The sequence below is a fragment of the Chelmon rostratus genome, chromosome 9 (assembly GCF_017976325.1).
Source record: "Chelmon rostratus isolate fCheRos1 chromosome 9, fCheRos1.pri, whole genome shotgun sequence".
Classification (NCBI taxonomy): domain Eukaryota; kingdom Metazoa; phylum Chordata; class Actinopteri; order Chaetodontiformes; family Chaetodontidae; genus Chelmon; species Chelmon rostratus.
The window spans coordinates 6,662,674-6,686,175 of NC_055666.1; the positions used below are offsets into that span (position 1 = coordinate 6,662,674).

Below are 23,502 nucleotides of genomic sequence, written 5' to 3' on the forward strand. Positions count from 1 at the left end.
CTGAAATAAGACTCACTTCCTCTGTTTATTTAACCTCCTTTGAAGAAGCGAGAGTACAAACACACACACACACACACACACACACACACACACACACACACACACACAAACTAAACTATGCCACTGATTGGTAGCCTGTGCTACTAGACCGATCTGCTACCAAAAGCCAAGTTACTTAGATTTATTGAAAGGGAAATAACAAGAAGCTAGAAATGAATTCTCTTTATTCAGTATTCCTTCACAATAAACACATAATGCTACAGCTCTTTTGTAGGCGTGACTTCATGTTTACAGTGATAGTGGTCATCTGACTGTGTGTATGTATGTGTTTATGAGTGCATATACATGTCTTCCAGGGTCTTTCCCATCTTCACTCCCATCATGTGATTCACAGAGACATTAAGGGACAAAATGTTTTGCTCACGGAGAATGCTGAAGTCAAGCTGGGTATGACACATCGACACATGCACTGCGGTTTCTCGAACACATCTGTACGCCTTCAGGCAGAACTGTAGAACAATCACACAGTCATACATCCATAAATCACACGGCCGCTAAGACACCTCACAAAGAAGCAAAGATTGTGGTTGTTTTCAGATGTGAAATTGTCCATCATGTTTTCTATGTCTCAGTTGACTTTGGAGTATCGGCACAGCTGGATAAGACGATCGGTCGAAGGAACACCTTCATTGGTACTCCTTATTGGATGGCTCCGGAGGTCATCGCATGTGACGAGAACCCGGAGGCTACATATGACTACAGGGTACTTAATTACACAGATACAGTCATGTTTCCAGCCAATTTATAGGAATATTTATTGGGGTTTTGCAAAAAATACAGAGAATTAGGTCAGTTCGCACCAACGAGGGTGACTTCTTCTTTTTAAATGACTGTACAAGTGAAGCATCCAACAGGAACTTGAACTTTCAATAGTGCTCTGAAAGTTCTTGTCCTTTAGTATTAGCTAATGCAGGCCACAAGTGATGTTGTCTGAAGGTGAAAATATAAATTGTTGTATTTAAATGTAGCATTTAATCAACCGTATGCAAGAACACGTAGGAGGAAGACACAGCAGAGACTGGGATGAACTGTAATTACTGTAATTAGACTGAAATAAACTAAGGTCCCATTTGCACGTCATTTTAAGTGTCTCATAAAAAATATATATATATGTCAAATGGGACTTAATGCACTTTGTTTACACTTACACAATGTCTGCATAAGCCAGCGTAGTGAATGTAGCATGTTAGCATAGCAGCTTCAGTCTTCCATCAGTGTTTGCACAGGATGCGTTCAGGCACAGTGTGTACAGGTCAGCTGCAACACAGAATCACTGCAGGTACACACAGAAAACAGGAAGGTGGTTACAAGCGTTTAGCACGAGTTCAGTGCAAGCCGAAATGCGTCCTATTGTCACAAACCGGCTGAAGAAATGGAATAAGGTGAGGGTCCACGCAATACATTTACTTGAAACAAAAGAAATGTATTAAACTTAAGGTCAACACATAACACCATTGTATGTAGATGAACAACAAATTGTGCATCTTCTGTGTTGTGGAGGCGTTTAAGGCAGCCTGAAAGTGCTGGACCCCCTCAAAGACAGTGGGAACGACGTCACACTGTGCAGACATCTGTATTGATTAAAGTAGAGGCGTATCTGCACTGCGCACATGAGACGGACGACTGAAAAGTGAGGCTGAAATGTGTCCTGTGTAGGCAAGCTGTTAGCCACATATATGCATCTCTGGTGGCCAGAACACAAATCTGATTGCAGTCTATGTAGGCTACATACGAATCAAGGTTCAGCACTTCAGTAGTAGTTACAGCAGTAACAGTTTAGCTAACAGGCAGCTACAGTAACAACTATCCAACACAAACAATTTGACTCATTGATGGACTACGAGGGTAATGAAAGATTTGCTCTAAAGGCTGCACAGACCTCTTAGTGACGTAGTTACATGTGGGAGGAGTGTAATTAAATTTCAGTCCTTCTCAAATGTTGCTTGGATTCACTGACTTAGACTATGTCTAATAGCTATCTGATTTGCCCAACATGCATGAAGTGACTCTTGTTAATGGGGTTGAAGCCTACATCGCCTTATATTCAGCAGAAGAGTTTCCATTACTATTAATTATTACTTTCTTATACTATTACTTACAGAACATCTTCAAAGTGAGCCAAAAAACTCTTTCAAACGTCTCTTCACTCTATCTGAAATCTATCAGAGTTCACAGAACTCAGCTAATTGTATGTTTTGTATGCAATCCAGTCCACCATTGAAAGGGATCCACTGATTCTTTGTCTCTTTTGTGAAGTGCCAGAACATTGGCTTGATGTCTTGGAAATAGTTACTGCAATTCTTGGATCTATACTCTCACACTATGCACAAACTGATTTACTGTTTGAACGTGAAGAGGACATCCAGGGTTTACAGGAAATGAACAGGACTCGAGCTAAGCCTCGTGCGTGCGCTGGTCTTAACCTTTTCCTGTCTCTCTCGTTCTCAGAGTGACCTCTGGTCTTTAGGAATCACTGCATTAGAGATGGCTGAAGGAGCCCCTCGTAAGTTAGAAATTCACATACACACACATTGCTGATTGACGTCTTTGCACAGTTTGTTTTGTCAGTATATGTCCATTCAGGATTCATTTTCCCCTCCCTTTCACTATTTCGGTGCCCATCTGTTTCTTGTCCTTTCATTCTCACTCCTCTGTCCTGATCTCTCTCTCTGACTCTCTATCCTTGTTTGTAGCCCTGTGTGACATGCATCCAATGAGAGCACTGTTTTTGATTCCCCGGAACCCTCCACCCAAACTTAAATCAAAGAAATGGTAAGCCTGGAAACACACTCACACATCTATACACGCAGCAGGATGTAGAGGGCAGTGTTTAGGTTTTCTCCTCCGAAAACTGGGCTTGAAAGTGGTCTTTGTTTTGGGTTTCACGCACCAGACAATCAGACCAAAGACATACCGGCAACAAGACAACAAGATAAAGCTTCCAAACTGTCATACATTTGTCTTTTATTCAGCTGGACGCAAAGCATGAATATGTTGCTGTTGGCATTTTTAATCTGAATCAGAGTTTCATTCTGAGCCCCTCTCTCTCCTTCACTCCCCTCTCTTCTCTTCCTCTCTTGTCATCATGTCTCCTTCTCTTCCATTTATAATGGATAAGCTCTTGAGATTGAACTGGTGGTTGAACTCATGCTGTCTTTCATTCACTATTAATGTCATCAGAAACTCAAGTTCATAGGACAGCTTTTAATAACTCCGATGGTCAGGGTTGTGCTGTGCTTTCCAGTCCTTTTTTTCCTTCAGGGCCTCCCAAAGGCGACAAGCACACCAAAAACTAAGCAGCGGCACATATTCATCCCCTGATTTCTATGATATCAGAGTACAGACAGCAACACTGGAAGTTTACGACTGCTTTAGTACGCGGATATCACCTGAGTTAAGCTTCAAATCAACGTTTTTGACAGGATTTTGCTTGGTAATACTCCAACAAGTGATTGCTAGCTTGCATACTCTCGGTGAGTCTGTATAAATATTTCAGACTGTTGTGGCTCCTTAAAGAGGCTGTCATTGATTTAAACATGTTTGCTGGTTAAATGTTGGTCTGTCATATTTCACTGCTGGAAAATTTTCATTTTTTCTCTTTTTATTTTGATTTGACTGCATATTAATTTACAAATTATCTCTTTTTTCCACTTTTTTGTATCTTTTTTCCACTTTTTTTGTATGTTTCTTTATCGGTCTCTCTCTTTGTTTCAGGTCAAAGCGTTTCTTGTCGTTTGTTGATCGTTGTCTGGTCAAGAACCATCTGCATCGACCAGCTACCGACGCCCTGCTGAGACACGCTTTCATCAGAGATCTGGCTAATGAGAGACAAGTTCGCATCATGCTCAAAGATCACCTGGATAGAACCAGGAAGAAGAGGGAGAAAGGTGAGGAGAGATGGATGCGGTAGATAAACCAGGAACAGATGTGTGGAGGGCTGAAGAAAGGAGAGAGAGGTAGATTGATGAATGCACTGAACATTAAATGCACTCGGCTGCTTTAGTTGCTGTTTTAGTTTTATTAGGACCAAACCCTGAACTGGGGCCAGGTGTTTTTTTTCCTGAGTTCTTTTGCTCAAACGTCAGAGCAGTGGAATTGATTCCACTACCTGACTGTAGTAATGTGGAATATATCATATCATCAAGTCACCTTGCTTAGTCCCTGACTGTTGCTAACTTGTGAATTGCTTTTGAAAAATAATATCTATTAATATAAAATCAGTGATGTGCTGTGGTGACAGGTGACCTGAATCTTGTACCTGCCGCAGACAACATTTAACCTTTATTTGACAGGTGCTAATTTCATTCCCTGCTTACGCACAAACACAAATTGCAAAACAAGAACCCACAGGGCACACAGTTTGAATCGATGACACGCAGAGAAAGCAAAAGTGAAGAAAAGCTGACCTGATTTAACACCCAGGTTTGTTCTAGATCGAGGGCTCTGTCATCTCTGTCTTACACTGTTAGAATTATTTCGGTGTTTCATCAGTTCTTTTAATAATTAATTTTCTAAAATAAAACTGTATGAAATTTTGAAAGTTTTACAAATAGGCCACTTTAATAGAATAGATTTTCCACTCTGTTTCACAAATTAACTGTATTGGGGGGATAAGAACTATCAGCACACTTTATCTGAGAGAGTGCACCAGCTGTACTGATGGCACAGCAGCTGCTTGGCTCAGGCTGTGAAAAAACACTGTATTTCTGCTCATTTATAGCATACGGTTTACGAAAATGTTTCATAAATTGTGTAAACCTGCATGTTAACACCTAAACCTGTGCACTCTTACTGCAATGCACTGAAACCAGAGTCCAGAGTTTTAGGGAAGGAAGCACTGTTGTTGTGTCTGATGTGTGATTGCACTCAACAACTGGTTTGCTTAGCCAATAAAGCTTTTGAATTTGAATTTGAGCTGCACCAGCTATGCCAGATATTTTAATTGAGTTGAATAGGGGGAGAATGAGGAAGGGCGACAGTGAGACGGCCAGACAAAATGAACAAGAGAGAGAAAGAGGGAGAGTGTTGTGTCGGCCAAAAGGCTGAACACGCCTGACCTTTCCTTCTCTGCAGCATTCAGCAGGGACGGTGTTTTACACAACAGACAGAAATGGAGAAGGAGGAAGAAGAGAGAAAGAGGAGGGCTGTAGAGGCAAAGAAACAAGACCAATTAGAAATATGAGGGGGAGAATTTTCTCCTCATCCTCCTAAAAATGAATTCTCCTCTGGATGAGATGCATGTGCTGCCGAATATGTGATGGCTGTGAGTCAGGGGAGGGGCAGAGAAGACAAAGATATTTATGACTCTGCTCTTCTTTTTCACTCGCGTTGATATTCAAGCAGTGCTCGATCCTCGTATTGTCCATTTAGTTTATTCATTGTTATTTAGGAAACTGAGACAGGCGGCGTCGAGGGATGAGAGGCAGAAAGAGACAGTGATAAGAACAGAGGGAGAAAGAGAGACGCACAGAAACAGAGGAGAGAGAGTGAGAGAGAGACGCTGAGAGGGGAAGGAAGGAGGAAACAGAATGGCCATCTGGTTCTAATCTTCTGTTAGCTTATAAAAACACACTAATGACTGTTGGACTTTCTGCACACTGCATGCGTTGTATGTATGTGTGTGTATTTAATACCATATTTGTATGTGTGTGTCTGTGCCCCTATGCCCCTCCACAGTCATGAAATGCTGGTAATGAAAGTGTGTGTGTGTGTGTGTGTGTGTGTGTGTGTGTGTGTGTGTGTGTGTGTGTGGGAAAAGCAGGAAAGAAAAAAAAAGAAGAAAAATCAATGCTGCGGACATGATGCAAAAAGGATGTGTCATTTTCAGCATACCCAAGAGTGTAGTTTGGACAAAGATGGTCTATGTTTTGGAAGATGAATCACTCCCCAAAAAAGGGAAAAAAAGGCGCACTTCTCTGTCAGCAGACGTAGGCATTAGCCCTCAAATTGCTCTTTTTGGCTAAGGGAGATGTGACATGGGCCAAAACTTTCGAACATGACATCACAGAAGCAGAGCAGAGACTTCCTCCGCCCGCTCCAAAAGCAGAATTTGTCAGTCTTCCTCCTTCTTTCCACACCTGTATTGTGTTACCTTTCAGTGTGTCGATGGCAACACATGGCGCGTCAAGTGAATGCTCAAGTTAGCCCGAGCTGCTTTCACACCATATGTCGGCCAAATGTTGTTACGCTAAGATGGCTGGCCCATCTTCCTGGCCTGTGGACAATAAGCCCCCTGGAACAGTGTTGATTTTCTGTGTTGTGATCATGTGACGCCCACAGAAAGACTTAGCAATTTTCCAATCAACAATTCAAACTCTTGGGTCTAACGTGCATTTAAAAAGATGATGCTTCCAGATCATTGATGTGTGTGAGCAGTCAGCCAGCTTAGGCAGAGACAGACACTCATTCACACGTGTTATGAGTCCCACGGTAGGAGGTGCATGTGAAAGGGAGAGAAATGATGATTAAGCGCTGAAGTTCTAAAGCCGTGGTATAACAGCTCTGTCCCATATGTCTCCCACGAAACGAGACTCTCATTTACTTTCTTGTTGCCCAAGTTTGCCCACACTATACTTTTGTGTGGCTTTGATAATGACAAAATTGCAACTGGCAGTAGATGATGAAGGAACAAGAAGGCAGGCAGGCATGGAGGAATTTTTAATGAAACAGTGGCTGGTTCAGAAAGCCAGAGACGCAGCGCAGTGTGCCAGAGAGGAATACCCACACCAGTGCAAACACATCAGAGGCCGTCACTCCAAGCACCACCCAGGGCCGTGTCTAATTTTCTGACAAACACTGAACGTGAACATAGTTTTACAGGAGGGAACCTGCTAGACTCACACTCAGGCTGGTGTTAACATGGATGCCAGAGTGGACGCATTCCACAAGTGCTCTGCAGCTGGTGCATGTCTACTGTTACAGTTTCACATATTCAGATCCACTCTGAGTTACCTTCATTGTCACTTAATCTGTGGATTATTTCCATGATTATTTCATTCATCCATAAAACATTAAAAACGCCTGTTCTGTCTCACCAGTCCAAAAATATTCTGTTTACAACAATTTAAGACAAAGAAAGTCAGAGTTCTCACATCAGAGAAGCTGCAGCCAGAGAAAGGATGGTGTTTTTTAAGCGAATGACTTTAATGATTAATCGATTATAAATATATGATGATTAATTTTCTTTATTTCTATTTGGAATAACCAACCCAATTATTTAAAAATAGTTGCAGTAAATTATTAAGTTTCCATTTCCATTGATCCTCGCAGGGAGATGCATTTGTGTTATTTGGTTCTAATAATCTAACAGTAACCAAACACATTACTCCTTGTTTTCTTTCTCTCTCAGAGGGTCCAGAGTATGAGTACAGTGGCAGTGAGGAAGAGGAGGACGAGGTGGCAGAAGAGGAAGGAGAACCCAGGTAAAAGCCTTGTCACGCCGGCATGAATATCTTTGGAGAAATTGATCTCAGGGTGGCAACGAAAGATCGCAGCAGAGAAATAATTTCGAGCCACAGTCGTTGCTGCACATTTCCACATGCAGAAATCATGCAAACTATGTCTGAAAGATGTTTATCATTGCTTTTGATATCAGTGTTTTACTTATTGGGAGAACAATGGCGCCATTCTGACCTCTTCCTCTGCTTTAGTGCCCCTTATATACATGCTGTATATACATACATAGAGCACATAGCTTATGATTCACTACAGGGCATGCGTGTGTTTCACGTCCGTGGACAGATGCACTAGCCTCTCTGTTGCTGTCCCTGGACGTCAAACAGCAGATGGCACTAAGAACTGAGCACTTTCTCCTCGGATGAGCTTTATGAGTGTGTGTATGTGTGTAACTGTGCCCATGACCGTCTCATTGGTGAGTTAACAGTGATCGTCAAGTGCACTTCAGCACATAGCAGTCCGATACAGTGGTTATCACCTCTCCCCCTCTCTCGCTCTCTTTCAGCTCCATAGTGAATGTTCCTGGCGAGTGGACGTTAAGGCGGGAGTTTCTTCGTTTGCAGACAGAAGATCGTGAGGGGGGCAGAGAGGGAGGCCACGGAGGAGGCGGGGCTCAACAAAGACAACAGGTTGGTCATTCTTAACCTTTTGCACTTCCACTCATATTGCCGTAATGTTCAGTGAATTGCAATGAGGCCATAAGCACATGGAATTTAGTCTGGTGTGTGTAATCAGTGTATCTGTGTCATTTGAATAACTGATGAATCATTTCAGTTATTTTTTTGATTCCAGTTTCTCAGTTTTCTTCGTTATTTTTAAACATTTCGTAGTCTAAATGATTAATAAAGAAATGGATGGTAATGGTAATAAAGAGGTAATAATTGTAGGTAGGTGTGTGCTCTCAGCACAGCATATTCATGGTCACTCATTTCATTCATTTAGTTTAGTCTTCACATTAGTTGTAAAAGTAGAGCCACCACCAAAAGGTCCAGTCGGAGCTCTAATCCTATTTCACTCTCAGCAATTAGCCTTTAGTCTCTGTAAAGTTTTAGGTGTAACTGCTCATATCTCAGTAGGAACAGCAGGCCATTTGACCCCAGATCAAAGTCAAACATAATTCAGTTTGGGTTGTGCTAATGCAGAGTGAAGAACCAAGTTAACCCAGTATGTTCAACCTCCAGTCAAAGACTTCAGAGTGCCAAAAGCCTGCTGTCTCACACTTTTATTTGAACTATGATAATATGGCACTTGATGTCTAGGCATTGCAGCAGCACAGGCAGCAGCTGGCAGAGCAGGAACGATACAAGCAGCAGTTACTGGCTGACAGACAGAAGAGGATCCAACAGCAACATGAGCAACGGCAGAAGTTAGAGGATGTAAGTATTGCATACACATTTTGGCATTTTTGGTGTTCACTCAGCTTTTCTAGGTCAGTACGTAGGTGAGAGCGCCGCTGGAAATAAAGCAAATCCTCCAGCTTTTATCAAGTCTGTCTTTACAAGAAAACACTCGAGTGTCACCTTCCACCTGCTGAGTCCGTCCTTACTCTGCCCACCACCGCTCTCACAGCACCTTCAGCCGATGAAAATCTTTTTTTATGTTATGTGACCTCACAATTACGTGGAGCTGTTGCAACTATATGGCATGTTGTCCTTGTTAAGAATCGCAGCTAAATGCCTTTAAATGAATAGCATTTGCATTTTCCAAAGAGCTGTGTTGTTGTAGTTGATGTGAATGATGCTGTTTGTGTACATGCTGTCGTGCTGAGCGGCACTTTGTGTGCTGTCTCCAGCAGCAGAGACGGCAACTGACGGACTGCGCCTTTCAGTGGGCGGAGCTTCAGGAGATCTTGCTAGGGGAGGAGTCCGATCTCCATGACAACAGGATCTTTCTGGATGAGAGAAACAGGAGGAGTGAGAGGAGACAGGTAAAGATGAACTCTGGTTTTGTACTCGTCAGTAGAAATGGATGTGTTGAGCTCTGTGGACACATGCAGTTGACTTTTAATGATCCGTGACATTTTTCTAGTTCCATCGGTTAGGCTCAAAATCTAAAGTTGATGAGGATACCTCAAATATTTAGTCAAATAGCATGCTAAACATAAGGGAAATGTTAAAAAAAATGCCCAAACATGGCTAATTACACAGCTTGTGTACGCTGCATTTTCCACATGCAGCAGACACGGAGCAATTTTAGCATCCTTTTGGAGTCATGTTTCTGGCCCTGACGAGTGTAGTCATTGTTATTTTAGCTCCGGTTTGGTCTTCAACAGCCCCTGAGTGAAATATCTGGCTGTGAAGTATCTGGCTCTGTAGCTGATAAGTCATCCACTATGTTCAAAAGCTAGTTTGTAACTGTGTCTGACACATTTCTGTTTGGTGCTGTACTGTTGCTGTTGGTTTATCAGAACTTGCCTGCTGCATCTGGAAACAGCACTGATGGGAGCAGTAAGAGTGAAACAAATGCCAGAGTTGCAGCGTAAAACCAAAATAGTCAAAAGAGCCATTTGTCTGTTGTTAATACAAAAACATTTCTTCATGCAGCCTTAAGGTATTAATTCTTTTTGAAACTTCTTCATAATAGTTTGATTTTGTAGAATGTCCTTTACCTTTGTTTGGTAAACACCTTTTTAAAGCTGACATAAGAATTAACACAGTATTGTAAAACAGCCTGTATAAATATGTTATAATCAGACCTCTGTGCCACAACTGTCCTGACCAATCACTACTTGGATACAAATGAATCAAACAGTCTCAAGTCTAGATTTTTGGGGATGTGTAGTTGATGTAAGACCAAAATTGCATCTGTGTATATTCACCATAAACCCCCACAAAACACCTGTCAGAAGGAATACCTTTGGCAGGTGAGTGTGTGAAACGCTGTGTGTGTCTGTATGCGTTTTAGGCTCGGTGAATATTTGATGCTGCAGTGAGTTAACACGTGAACTTGTTTGCCTCAGAAACTCTGTACGCTGGAGGTGTGTTTGACGCACGCTGCTCTGATGCAGTGGTTGCATCTGTCACCCAGGTGATAAAAACATTCCCTCCCCGACGCGACGGGCCAGAAGAGTTTCTTTAAATGTTATAATTATGAACTGGGGAAGACGAAACTTTATGAGATGGAAAATGACTTTTTGGATGCATTTCCATCAACTTAAATCCCATCATAATACAAGAAGCAGGGGCCCTCTCGCTTTTAAGTACAGTTTACATCAAACACGACTTGCTGTTTGCAGGTGCTGCTTTGATCAAATCTTGAGGAATTAAATTTCTATAAAACAGGGGGCACATATATATGAAAGAAATGATCATGTCGCAGCACTTTTCAAAAGGTTTTGTAAATTAGCTGGAGGTTAAATACATTTCAGAAATCCTTTGTTTTGCTTTTGATCTGCAGTTTCCTGTTTTGAAGAAGCTCTTTGTGAAAAATATCCTTTGCCTTGTTAAAACTTAATTTATAACATCACACAAACCTGTGAGAAACGAAAAATCACCTTCTCTTTGAGGAAGTGTTACAAAGCAACAGTTGTGTGCCAACGCAGTGTGTGTCTGTGTGTGTGTGTGTGTGTGACAGGGTGAAGTGCCTCTGCCAATTCCAGTTACTTTAACGAAGACACAGAGCTCTTTCTACTACTTCAGTTTCATTTTTTAGTAATTAATTTTAACACATGCTTAATGAATCTATCCCACACACCGCTGACTTTCAGTAGGTGCATATTAAGACCAAAGAGCAGATTAACAACTGTGATTTCTCCATGTAGAAGACACTGTATTTCAGTGCTATTAATATCTGTCTAGTTATATTATATGTCTATTTGGTGTGCTTATGTGTGTGTGGCAGAGAGCTATCTGTACGTATTAGATTCTGATTACACAGATTGCCTCTAACTCATTAAGTTCAGCATGCTTAATGGATCTATCTGATGCTTCATTAAGTTTTAATGCATCTGCATTTAATTATATGACAGGTTCAGTGAGTGTGTGATGTGATGTCTTGTATTATGTCAGATGAAGAACTTGTCTGGGTGCAGCGGTTCCAATCATTTCACACACTGATTGATTTGGCAAGCATCACATCACGTATTTCAGTGGTTTGTTGGTGGCTTAAAGACTAGACAAGTGGCCAAGAGTAGTCCACGGGGAAAGTGAAAGATCGAGGGTGCAATTATTGAACTGCATGTGGTCTACCCTGCCCCCCTGCAACCCCGAACAAAATCAGTGGGTCTAGATGGTTGGTTATGTGACATGTGACTGGAGCTGCTATTAGTCGCAGTACTTGAACTAGAATTTTAAAGGTGCCATTACTGCTAACAGGAAACTCTGCACCATGTGCACACTTTTATGGTTGGGGGTGTTCTGGCCTGGTTTACATTGCCGTGGTGCTCCAGTAGTACTTGTAAAAACTACCCAACATCGACTTGTTGTAGCTTGTCAAATACAAAAATGCTGCTTCTTCTTTTTTTTTAAATTAATACTCAGATCTCAGAACCCTCAGTTCTAACAACACACTTGGCAAAGTGTGAGGGTAGGACGCTTCGGTCCAGACTCCAATATCTCAACTACTGTTGTGATGGATTTGGATCAGTTTTTGATCAAACATTTGTGGCCTCCAGTGGATCAATTAGGCGGACTTTGGTGATTCTTTGACTTTTCCTGTACAACCATGAGGTTGCTATTTGTGGTTTTTCATTGAAATGTCTCAAAAAGCTCAGCTTAGCATTAAGCTCCAAGCGCTGCTGTACCTAAGCACAATCTCACAGGCCTGCTAGCAAGACTGTAGGCTCTTAATCCTCTGTGGGCGCTCTGAGCCCCCAGTTACACCAGTGGAAGAGAGCAGCAGAGTGCTTGTAGTGGGCAGCTCCCAGGTGGGAGTTTGTGTTAATGCTCAACTGTAGGAAAGGCAATGCTTAAAAATGTGCATGCTTACTTTTTCGAGTAAAAAGCAGAGCTACAAAGCAAAAAGGGTGCCATGAAAACGTTTCACCAAAGTTATTTATTTTGTCTGAAGGATGTTTTCACATTGTATGTAGATTGTTATAAATAGAAGATAAGCAATTAACAAAAGTTCAAGTAAAATATTCACATTGATAACAACGTGACATTACTGGATAATAGTGATTACACTGATGATAAATAAGGTCTACAGTGTCTTCTTCAATTACAGCTGTTATAAATGAGGCCATGGTGGAAGCTGTAATAATCAGCCTCACACCTGCAGCATTCTCAGACCACATTCCCCACAGTTTTGTGCCTTCCTGTTGTAAAGGGTGTTATGTGACATGTTTGATCATTAGTGCTTGTTTGTTTGTTGCATGCTAGCTGACATTCAACCAGTGGATTGTACAGCACCTAAGGGTCTGTGTTCACTCTGCAATGCTAGCAGGTAGCTGATGTCTTGTTCTGACCTTTGTGTTAATCATAGATTGAACCTCTGTGTGAGTGCTCACCTTGGATTAAGTTTGTTGTCAAATGTAAAAACTTCATCACGGAAGCTTTGTCATCCAATTAAGCTGCCGTTTAAGCTTAAGATCTGTTGAATGTGACCCTTCAGATCAAAGTCGAATAAACACAATCTAAAGGCAATGGTGTCACCACTGCAAATAGTTAAATTGAGTAGACTTAATCAAATGTTGTTGATGTAAAAATATCCTGTTTGGACTGTTTGGACATACAAGGATTTTCCTGTAGAAATTCAAAAAGGGGTCAGAATGAAATATTTAGATTTGAGGGCGTTGGCTAAAAGCTCCATGCCATCTTGCACACTCTGAATATTTTAGTTCCCACCTCTCAGAATTCTGCTCAAGACTTTAGTATACCCTAATTAAAGTAAGCCTGTGTGCGCGTGTGTGTCTGCGCGCGTGCGTGTGTGTGTTTGGTGCCAATGTATTGCTATTCCTGTGAGGACCGTACACAAATACAATGATGTGGACAAGAGGATTTTAGAGTTTAAAGTAAGGTAAAATGGAGTTGTTTGGGTTAAACAAAATGTCATAAAAATCAAGGAACATGGTCACAGATGTCTCAGTTCAACCATGTGTGTGTGTGTGTGTGTGTATGTGTGTGTGTGTGTGTGTGCGTGCGTGCGTGCGTGCGTGCGTGTGTGTGTGGTGTATGTGTGTGTCTCCAACAGGACCACGCAGGCAGACAGCGGACTGCCGATGTGTCAGTAAGGCCTCTGGACTCCGCTGCAGAGCAGGTAACCAACCTTCACTCCATCGTTTTTTCTGTCTCGTCATTCATTCCTCCATTTTTCATCTGAGCGAGGGCAGGTGGACTTTTCTCCCAGCATGTTCAGGATGTGGGCTCATTCTTAATGCCGCTGACGGCCTTGGTCAGTAACAACACGTTGCGTGGGAGTTTACGATGTGTTAAGTGGTTTTGTGAGTGTGCTAACTGCTAGCCTTTTAGCAGGTCTTTCTTTCTTGCTTTCTATGATTTCAACGTTCTTTCAAAGGTTTGTATCTCTCATGTGATTGTCTGATTTTCTTTTGCTTCTTTCTTACTCCGGTCATGATTTCTACATGCTGTCTGTACATGTCTGTTTTGTCTTAATAGGAAACTGTGTGCTTGTGTGCAGGGAACAATGTAATGCTAATAATGTAAACTATATCATTGATGGATTTATCCTCGTCATGAGTGGGGAGATCATATACGAATGAATTGTGAAACAATAAGTTGACAAAAATTGTCTTCAACTCTTTTTATTTCATTGTTCAAGTAATTTTGCAAGTAAAATCCTGCTCCATCTTGTCAGTTGTGAGATCGTGCTGCGTTTCTAACTTTGTGGTAGTAAACTCAGTATGTTTGGGTTTTGGACTGTTTGTCTGAGATGGTTTTCCAGTGTCCTCTATATTAAACACGTGGAGACTTCTCAAGTGGAGATGACATGAGAAGATTATTTTGTAAAGCTGAGAAGAGAATATACTGTGAAAGACTGAATTTAAGAGGTTTGAGTAAGAGAGAGGCAGAGAGAGAAACAAATGTAATGGTGCTGTCTGTGTCACTACCCCAAAGTAAGATGGCAGGAATTGAAAGAGTGATGAGAGGAAAGGATTATAAGACAATGGAGTCTCTTTTTACTGTGTGCATGTATTAAAATCGAGGAATACAGTGTGTTTCAGTCCTGCTCTGGATGCCTGACACCCTGCTGATGAGACTTTCAAAGATTGGGTTTTTTAATTCTGTGTTTGTGTGGGACTCCGGTGAGGATTCAGAGAGCCAGCGGTGACACACACTCAACTGTACCAGCAGCATCACATCTTTTTAGGCTTTTAAGCCAATGCTTATCACAGCACGCCATCACTTTTGTTTTAAAGCCTTCCCCCTCTCTCCCTCCCCCCTTCAGTCTCTGCAGATCCCAGCATGCCTTCTCTCTCTCCCTTCCTCACTTGTTTCCTCTCCTCATCCCTCCCTCCGTCGCTCACAGCGTGTGACCTCTTTCATTTCTAGCATCCCTCTTTCGACTTGTCTGTCGTTGTTTTCTCGTCAAAATGGTACTATCTAATCTCAGTAGGGGTTTCAGACATACAAATTCACTAAAGATGTCTCTTTTCCTTTTCGCTGTCACTTCTCTATTTCTCAAGCACTTTCTCTTTTCTTCATAGCTGCCTCCCTAAGTGCCTCATCTCTCTGTTCTTCCCTCTTCTCTCACATTGTTACGATTCTGTGGTAAAATTCATTTTTACTCTATAGTCTGCGGTTAAATGAAATTAAAGAATAGAATCAACTCAATAAAAGTGGTGAAGGAAGTTTTAGTTTTGGACTTATTTTGGATCGGACACTCCACAGATGGATGCATGGACATATTTTGTCTCGCTGTTAAACTTTATTTTAAGCTTGCTCTTCATTTGGCTGAAGTTTCATCTCTAATATGCAGCAATTCTGGTGAAGCAACTCAACATAGATGTTAGATGTGAGTTTTTTCACTATTTATGTTGTCTTATTTTATTCTTGTTTCACCTTGTTTGCAGATAGTTTGTAGATGTACTCTGGTGGGTACAGTATCAGTTTACCTGCGAACATCGTTGCATTTTAATTTAGAAAGCTTTAACACGCAGTCATGTCACACGAGCTGTGAATTACAGACTTCAACCTTCGATTAAATGGGCTAACTTTAATATTAGGTCATATTTTTCCTGTAACTGTCACCATCTTTCACAGTTAGACATTCTTAATCACCGTCTAAGTTACCAAATAGAGCAACTCAGCATTCTTACTCAAGTCACCATTAGTGGTCATTTGGATGGTTTGGTGCAGAAAGCTGCCATGGAGTGTTTCATAATGTTGTTGTGACAATCGGCCAATCCCAGGGACCATGAATGCTGGGAAAGGGCTGTTAGTTGCTCATAGTTGGTTTGGTATGTTGAGTATTCTGGCTATATGTCCTCTGTTGTTTATTTATCCCGTTGTTAACCCTCTATAGCCACAGTCACATAAATCTCATCTCATCTAGCGGGCATGTGACAGCCATGTTGATGTCTTAGGTGGACAGAACAAGCGTTGCGTTGTCGTAGCTATGAGGGTACCATTAAGCGTAGCTATAGTGAAAGTGATTAATTGGAGTGTGTGTGCTTTGTGTGTAATACACCGCAACACAGTGTCATGCATTTCTATATTTTTTGTTTTACGTGGCCATCCTCAGCGCAAATCAAGCCAAAAGCTCTGCTGTGTGACATCATTTGCATCTTCTCTTGACAAACCTGGAGCTCATTCTAGGTGCTGAGCTGCACAAACTTCAAATAATCGTATGACTAATTGAATTCGTCCTCCTGGCAATGTTAAATGGCGGCTGGTCCTGTTTCAGAGGGAGATTTGAAGACAGCTGTAACCCTAAGAAAATCAGTGTTGTGCGATGTAGTTGACAGTCGTGGTTCTTTATTTGTGCTTTTATGGCACATCCTCTGGAGAAAGTTGGGCTCGCAAATCAGATTCTCAAGCCAGACAACCAGCTGCCGTCGTTTGTCCAAGCTTCATTGCCAGTGCTGGACTGAATGCTATTTTAATTTGGCCTTGGGTTTTACACCAAAGAAGCGAATCAAATCAGCTTCTTTCCTTTGTGCCTCCCTGAATATGTGTCATAATAAGCTTGATGATCAGGTATGTGCTTTATGCCTTCTTCATGCAACAGCTGTGGCTTGTCTTGTCACTCTGCAGAACCTGGGAGTGTCCATATTGTTTGGAACTAGCATGTTCTCATAGTCATATTGATCAGACATGTTAAAGATTAGGTCATTCCTGCAGTCTGCATATTCACCAGAGAACAGCCATTCTACCATATTGTAATGACAAGTATTATAGGTATGTTATTTGAATATGTAGCCATTCAACAAGGAAATTAATCAAGTCTAATCAAGAAGATTTACAATGACAGTCTCAAGGTTCCCTCTTAAATAAGTCATGAATCTTGACCGCTGAAATTTGCACACACACTGTTGCCTCATAATACAGTACACATGCATGTTTTTTCAGATAGACACTCCCAGGCTCCGTCAGTTTCTATGTGTGCTTTTCATGTTTGCTACATAGAGAGCCGTGGCTCCAAACCAGCTGCTTCAGCACAAGGCCCAGCTCTCCCAGCCTCAGCTACAACCGCAGGCCAAGCCCCAGCCTCTGGCTCAGCATCAGCAGCCCTCAGCGGGCAGGCGATCCCACCGCACCCTGCCCAAGGACCAAACCCAGCTCCTGTCGCTGCAGCACGACCACAGACACAGGGAGAGAGAGAGGGAGAGAGACAGGCAGAGGCAGAGAGAAAAGTCTGTGGCAGCTGTCCAGAAGCTAACAGCTAATAGTGGGAGCACAGCTGCCGCTGCTGCTTCCTCGCCCAGCCGCCCAGCAAACAGCCAGCGCTCAGCGGTAAAATCCTGCTTCCTCAGCTGTCTCGCACCCTTTGTCACCTCCACATCCCACGTTTTTCACTCTGTCTTGCTCTGTCTGTTGCATTTAAGTCAATGAATGCGAGGACACTTGCATCGAGTTAAATGATTTATTTCATCATTTTTTTCCTCTCCTCCCGATCCTTTTTTTAACTTTTGGTTTGGCACTTCATCCTTATCTCAGCTGACAGACCTCCCTCACCTCAAGGTAACAAAGGTCTGGAGAAAGTAAGCCAAATGTTAGCTTGAACGTGGTTCAGTTATGGAGACAATCAAAACATGTACTCCTCTGACATGTGCTTCATACCGTCTATTCTTAGCGCGGCAGCTAACAAGCACAAGGAACTTGAACAGGAAACAGATCAAAGGTGTCGTGTCTATAAAACATAAAAAAGTTTACTATAAGGTTAATAAATTTAGAATCAGTCTGATTTGTTATTTCTACGTTGTTTTCTTATTCACCATCTTTCAGAATCACCAGAATTTATGTGTGCCACAACTCAGCGGATTCAATAGTTATTGTTCTTTTCATGATTGATGTCGCTGTGTTAATGTGAACATTAATAACAGTCATGTAGACATGTGAACATTGTATTCATGCTGAATCCCTAATGTCGTGAACATGAGCTCATGTTGTATGTGTAGTTTAGATATTGTGACAGTGTCCTTTGTTAATTTATCAGCGAGCATTTTGAAAATATGGAAAGCTGAAGCCTCTAATGGGCACTGCTGACTGAGGAGACGTCTGAGCTCTCTTAAATAATTTGGGAGCTGAGACATTTGTGCAAGGCATATATGCTCATTCTAAGAATAAGATCAAACTTTATAGCAAAAGTTTGCTAAGCTTTATGCAGTACATACCTGCAATGGTCACTGCTTGACTGTCCTCTTCGAAGAGTATTTCTTGGCCTCCTTGTGGTCTTGATACACTTAAAAGAAAATGTTGATCTCAGTGATTAAAAAGGAGGACTGAGTCGATCTTTATATAATTCCTGACACGCACACACACACAGTCTTACATGTGTTTCATGTTTTAGATGGACTTCCAAGACTCAGACCTGGCCAGGCTGCTTGTGGCTGCTGGTGTGCCCAGCCAGGTGCACTCCAGGCTGGGCTCTGGGAGCAGCTCTAGTCCTTGTACTCCAGCCATGCAGAGAGCTCACCTCAACCAGGTATACACAATCACATCACAACTAGCCACTATTTCCTTTGAATGTATTGTATCCTGCTCTCCTCTTTTCTGCACGATTTTTAATCTTTCTTTTTGAAAGTTTATTTCTTTGCTGTTCTACTCATTTCTATTCCCTTCTTGACTGTGTGTGAGAATGTTTTTTTTTTACTCATGACCCACTTTCATTTTTGCTATTACTGCTCAGATACTACAGGTTGATCTTTCCTGTGATTGTAGTAACTTTGGTGATGTAGCTAAAAGTGTCAATAAATTTACAGTCACAAACAACCATGGATAAACTCTTTGTTTTCCCAGAATGCCAATCTGCGCTCTAGTCGAGACGCCCCTCACAGCAGCTCCATGTCAGATATGGCCATCTCCCCCTTGTCCCCGTTTTGCCCCCTGTCCCCAATGGATGATGTCTTCTGGGACTCCGTTGAGACGCCACCTAAGGTGAGCCACAGCTGTCCTATTAGCTGCCGGATGACACGTCAGGTTGTGTACCAGCAGGTTAGATGACTTGCACAAATGAGGCAAAAACTGAAGTCTTCTTTCTTGCTGCCACCGAAAGAGGAAGTTATTGTTATTGTCATGCTGAGTGCAGGATGTGGCCTGCTTCACACGAGGTTGGCATGATGTGTCTGCGTGTGCTAAGCATCCTCTATTCTGGTCCTACCAAGCTAAAGAAGTGGTACACACAGCATGTGATTGGCACAGTGCGGGTGTGGCTGTGTTTAGGGGAAAGTATGTGTGTTATTGGGGTATGCTTGTGAAAGGAGAGGTGCTGTGCTTTACCTCAAGGCTTGTTATGAAGTGCCCCTAACTAAAACCATTTCTGTGAGAAACACACTCCAAAACACATCCTTCACTCTCTCTCTCTGTTGCTTTCAGCCTAATATCACTGCTCCCCCGCTAGGTGTTTTACAAACAGAGTATGCTGTTAGGTGTATTTACTAACAGAACACCATATGGAGTTAATAGAACAACTAATAACTACTACAGAGAGAGGAGGGGAGCTCAATAAAGCTGTCTGTTTGCTATGTTATGTTGTTGAACTAACAGGAGGCCATATGGATTCAGCAGAGCAGATAATAACTCACTTCTCTCTCCTGTGATTGCAGCGTGGTGACTGGAGCTGCTTTAAAACACTGGAGTGGCTTTAAAACTGCTCACTTTGAGGCACCTCCACCACTTGAGTGGGGCAGTAATGTGCTGTAGCAAAGCCAGGCTTTTGATGATTTGATGGTTTTTACAACTGTCTGAATTCAAATCATTTTACACCCCATGCATAAATAGTCTTAAGATCATGCTGAGGGCTCTGTCTTAGTAGACTGGAGGTCTTTGTAATGCTCAGTAAGCTCTAATGGTAATTTCATGTGTGTGACACAATAGCAGACAGGAAATAACTGACACCAAGCTCAGCAACACAACTGATGTTGTGGGGGCATAAATCTGTTTACATAGTCACATTGTGTGGACTTGCCTTACTTGTGGGGACAAAAAATAGTCCCCATAATGTAAATCATTACATTTTAGGGTGAAGACTGCAGGAAATGAATGTAAGTCTATGCAATGTGCCCAAAAGTGTGTGTATGTGTGTGTGAGAGAGATACAGGATGTGGGTAACTTGTCGAAGGGATGATAGGTATTCCCACAGCTCACTTCCTGCCCTGCTGGGTGTGTCTTCCTCTCTGTAACTGGGTCATGTGACCCAGGAGATGAGAGGTCAAAAAGTCACCAGCTGGTTGGTAGGACTGAAAGTTTGAGAAGAACGAAGTGTTGAAACGTCTAGTTTAAAAGACACTTCCATAGTAGAGTGCTCTAGTATTGATTTCACAGTGCTGTTCTTGGTATATCATGAATGTGACATTGTTGAAAAAGGTTAAGAAATATCCCTGACTCAGATAATATTTCCACACCATATGTTCAATTTGGACAAAGCTATGGCCAGTTTAGAGGAGCAATTCTGAAATGTTAAGAAATGGCAAAGCCAAACAGTCTCATTAGATTCTGAGTAATAAATATCTCCCGGTGGATTGTTAAAGATTTTATTGCCCTCTGCTCTGCACCCTTTGAGGCTCTGTAGAAGTTGTTGTTTCATAACTGCAGAAACCTTCCTATAATTAGCTGGAACCTTTCTCGCCTAGACATGAGGTCCTTGTAAAGAGCCCTCTCAAACTTCTGAAAAGCGAAACAAGCATTCAGGACCACCAGGACACAGCCATCTTTGTGTATTCACGAACCATGTGTTTCTATCAAATCTTTCAAATTGACTCTTCTTCTTCCCTCTGTCTTGTGTAAATTCCAGGTCCCAGAGCGCACTACCTCCAAGTTCTACTGTCGAGAGCTGGGAATGGGACACAAGAGGGCCGCTTCAAGGTAAACCACTTCTACACTGTGTGAGAGTTTTGTCTGTACAGCGGTTATCTTTTTTTTCCTTAAAGCTTCACAAATCTGTACTTTATATTGACAGCAGATCAAACAGCTATGTGTAATGTGAAAGAGGTCGCTCACGAGAGATGAATTACCACCCGGCCCTGTAGTCTCACTTGGTCACACAAATCATTTTAGCATCTCTCAGGTCATTATTTTGGTTTTACGGCCTTGTTTCCAGCAGCAGCAGGCAGCTGTTTTCAGTAAAAAAAAGCTCTGATGAACCCTTAGTGACTCGCTGGTGGACATAGTGGAGCATTTAGCAGCTAAAGAGCCAAATAGTTCCCCTCAGGAGTTGAGCGAGTGAGTACTGGACTTACATATGTCAGGTGATCAGAAACACAACTCCAAATGATGCTAATGTAGCTCCTTGTGTTAATACGGTGATAATGTCTATGTGGTGTTGTGGAGGTTGTGTCATTAACCCCCAAATAATTTGCTAACACTCCTTTAACTAATGCAGTTTCTAGGTAGCCATTCGCTACTGCACAAAGTGGATTTGTAACAGTGGCGTTTTTCTTGACTTCTGTGGCCACAAGCTAGTTTAGCTCTAAATATCAGCTGAGCTGGTTGCCTTAAGCAGCAAATATGTGAGCATTGCTTGCAAACTTAGATACAATGCAGTCTCAAAGAGAATGTCCATTCTTTATTTGTAATCTGTTGTAACCATGCTATGAGAAGGGTAGTTCCTGACCGCAGAGCTATCCTTCCAGCTCGAGTGAGGTGATGTGAGGGTTTATATCACACTACAATTCAACTCACTTGCATCAATATTAGAGAACAATCAGTCATGGGTAGATCAGATTAGCTTAGCTTGAATGATTATTTTCGATTAAATGAAACTAATGGTGAGGAAATTGAGTCGCTGCAGTGGCGCCGTGAAGGATACAGTCAAGATCAGAACTTAAAGAAGTGCATAATGTTGATCAGAAATCACTCTGCATCTGTGTCACTCTGAATGTGGGTCTCTTTCTCCATCTAGTGGCAGTCCAGTGTCTGTAGCAGATAAGGGTGGACGGTTTATGTGTCATGGAGTCTCCCCCACCAGCAGCAACCATCCAGGTCAGTGGCCCCTTATCCCAGGCCCGTGCCAAGCTTCGTCACATGCTGTTACCTGTTGTAACAATGTTCATTTTGTGACGACCAGTTGGATATGTGATTAGTTTGTTTTGTTTATGACTAAAATGACCCCCATTGTTACAGTTTTTTTTAAGCCTGTGGTTTCACACAGATGTGGCCCTGGTGTGAGCTAATGCTGTGTACATGTTTGTGTTCTTGTGCGTGTGAACTGAGAGCATAACCGTTAAACCTTTGGTTTCTCAGCTTAGCCCACACAGCCCACACAGCCTGGACGCACATATTCCAACCCAGCACACGCGTTCATGCACCCCACGCCCTAAACAGCGTCCTCATAAACAGACACACACACACCGGATACACGCAGCCACACCAAGCCCACCATGCAGTACAGACACTTACTATCAAGCAGTGTGCCACACACAGTAATGAGTTCAAAGCCTCCCCTCTCCACCTGCGTGCGATCGAGAAACAGCTCATCTGGTTCAAAGCCGTGCTCTCTGTGGCGTCCGTATGTGGCAGCAACGAAGCTGCTGCTGTCACGACGGGGAGAGTTGGAAAGAAGAGAGGAAGCCGAGGGAAAATCTGTTCAGTATTTCAAAGTTGCCCTTTGTGTGTAGCTGAGAGGAAACAACTTTTGATGCCTCCCACTCTGTGTGGCCGCTGGCCTCGGCCTTCTTTGTTTGGAGCCACTCGTACAGCCTTACTGTGGTGGAAAGCTTTTTATCTGCTCATGATGAAACTGAGGAAAAAGTTGTTTTCCTTTTTGAACTACATTGCTGATGTAAAGGGTGTTTATATCATTCTTTTTACGCACACACACACACACACACACACACACACACATATATATATGGATAGTGTTTCTCAAATTTAAGTCACTCTGCGTTGTCAGCATGTGATGGAAGACCAGCAGCCTTCCCCTGTTTTGTGTCTTAATAAATCACTTTTGTGCTCCAAACAGTAGCCAAGTTTTAAAGCCAGGGTAATGGCAGCAGACAATTTCTGGTACCATGTCTTGGCCGGCTCTCGGACAACTTGATACCAACACAGACTGATTAATCTAACCAGCATTTGTCAGCACTTGAAAGCTGCTATAATCAATATCCATATATTAACAGCGGCTCTGGGTTTCGGAGTGTTGCTGGTGAGCTCTGTGGAGCTTTTAGCAGCTAAAGCCTGATGTTTCCCTCTGGAGTTGGTGGAGAGCAAAGAACAGCTACGTTAAAGGAGAGTGAATATTGGATTTAGATTCATCCAATGGACAAACACAACTCCAAAGCAATGTTGCTCTGTGTAAACTGGATGTGTAAAATAGACTGCTGTGTGCTAACACATATAGCCATGCCAACTACATGAGGTGATGATATATCAATATTGTGTTTAGAGCTTATTGTACTGCCCCAAGCTAACTAGCTAATTTCACTTTTTCTAA

The 23,502-nt window shown here is 42.3% G+C and overlaps 1 protein-coding gene across 2 annotated transcripts in view; it reads left to right on the forward strand.

Moving 5' to 3' along the window:
• Positions 1 to 23,502, forward strand: part of LOC121611361 (misshapen-like kinase 1) — a 57,345-nt gene that overhangs the window by 15,795 nt on the left and 18,048 nt on the right. The window contains exons 6-20 of one of the 2 annotated variants that reach the window (XM_041943903.1): positions 357 to 447; positions 633 to 763; positions 2,509 to 2,563; positions 2,754 to 2,832; positions 3,775 to 3,947; positions 7,409 to 7,481; positions 8,021 to 8,144; positions 8,775 to 8,891; positions 9,308 to 9,442; positions 13,645 to 13,710; positions 17,040 to 17,366; positions 18,424 to 18,558; positions 18,873 to 19,010; positions 20,866 to 20,936; positions 21,973 to 22,052. In XM_041943903.1, coding sequence (XP_041799837.1) covers positions 357 to 447; positions 633 to 763; positions 2,509 to 2,563; positions 2,754 to 2,832; positions 3,775 to 3,947; positions 7,409 to 7,481; positions 8,021 to 8,144; positions 8,775 to 8,891; positions 9,308 to 9,442; positions 13,645 to 13,710; positions 17,040 to 17,366; positions 18,424 to 18,558; positions 18,873 to 19,010; positions 20,866 to 20,936; positions 21,973 to 22,052 — 1,795 coding nt within the window. The remainder of the gene's footprint in view (positions 1 to 356; positions 448 to 632; positions 764 to 2,508; positions 2,564 to 2,753; positions 2,833 to 3,774; positions 3,948 to 7,408; positions 7,482 to 8,020; positions 8,145 to 8,774; positions 8,892 to 9,307; positions 9,443 to 13,644; positions 13,711 to 17,039; positions 17,367 to 18,423; positions 18,559 to 18,872; positions 19,011 to 20,865; positions 20,937 to 21,972; positions 22,053 to 23,502) is intronic. The other variant, XM_041943904.1, reaches the window with a different exon arrangement.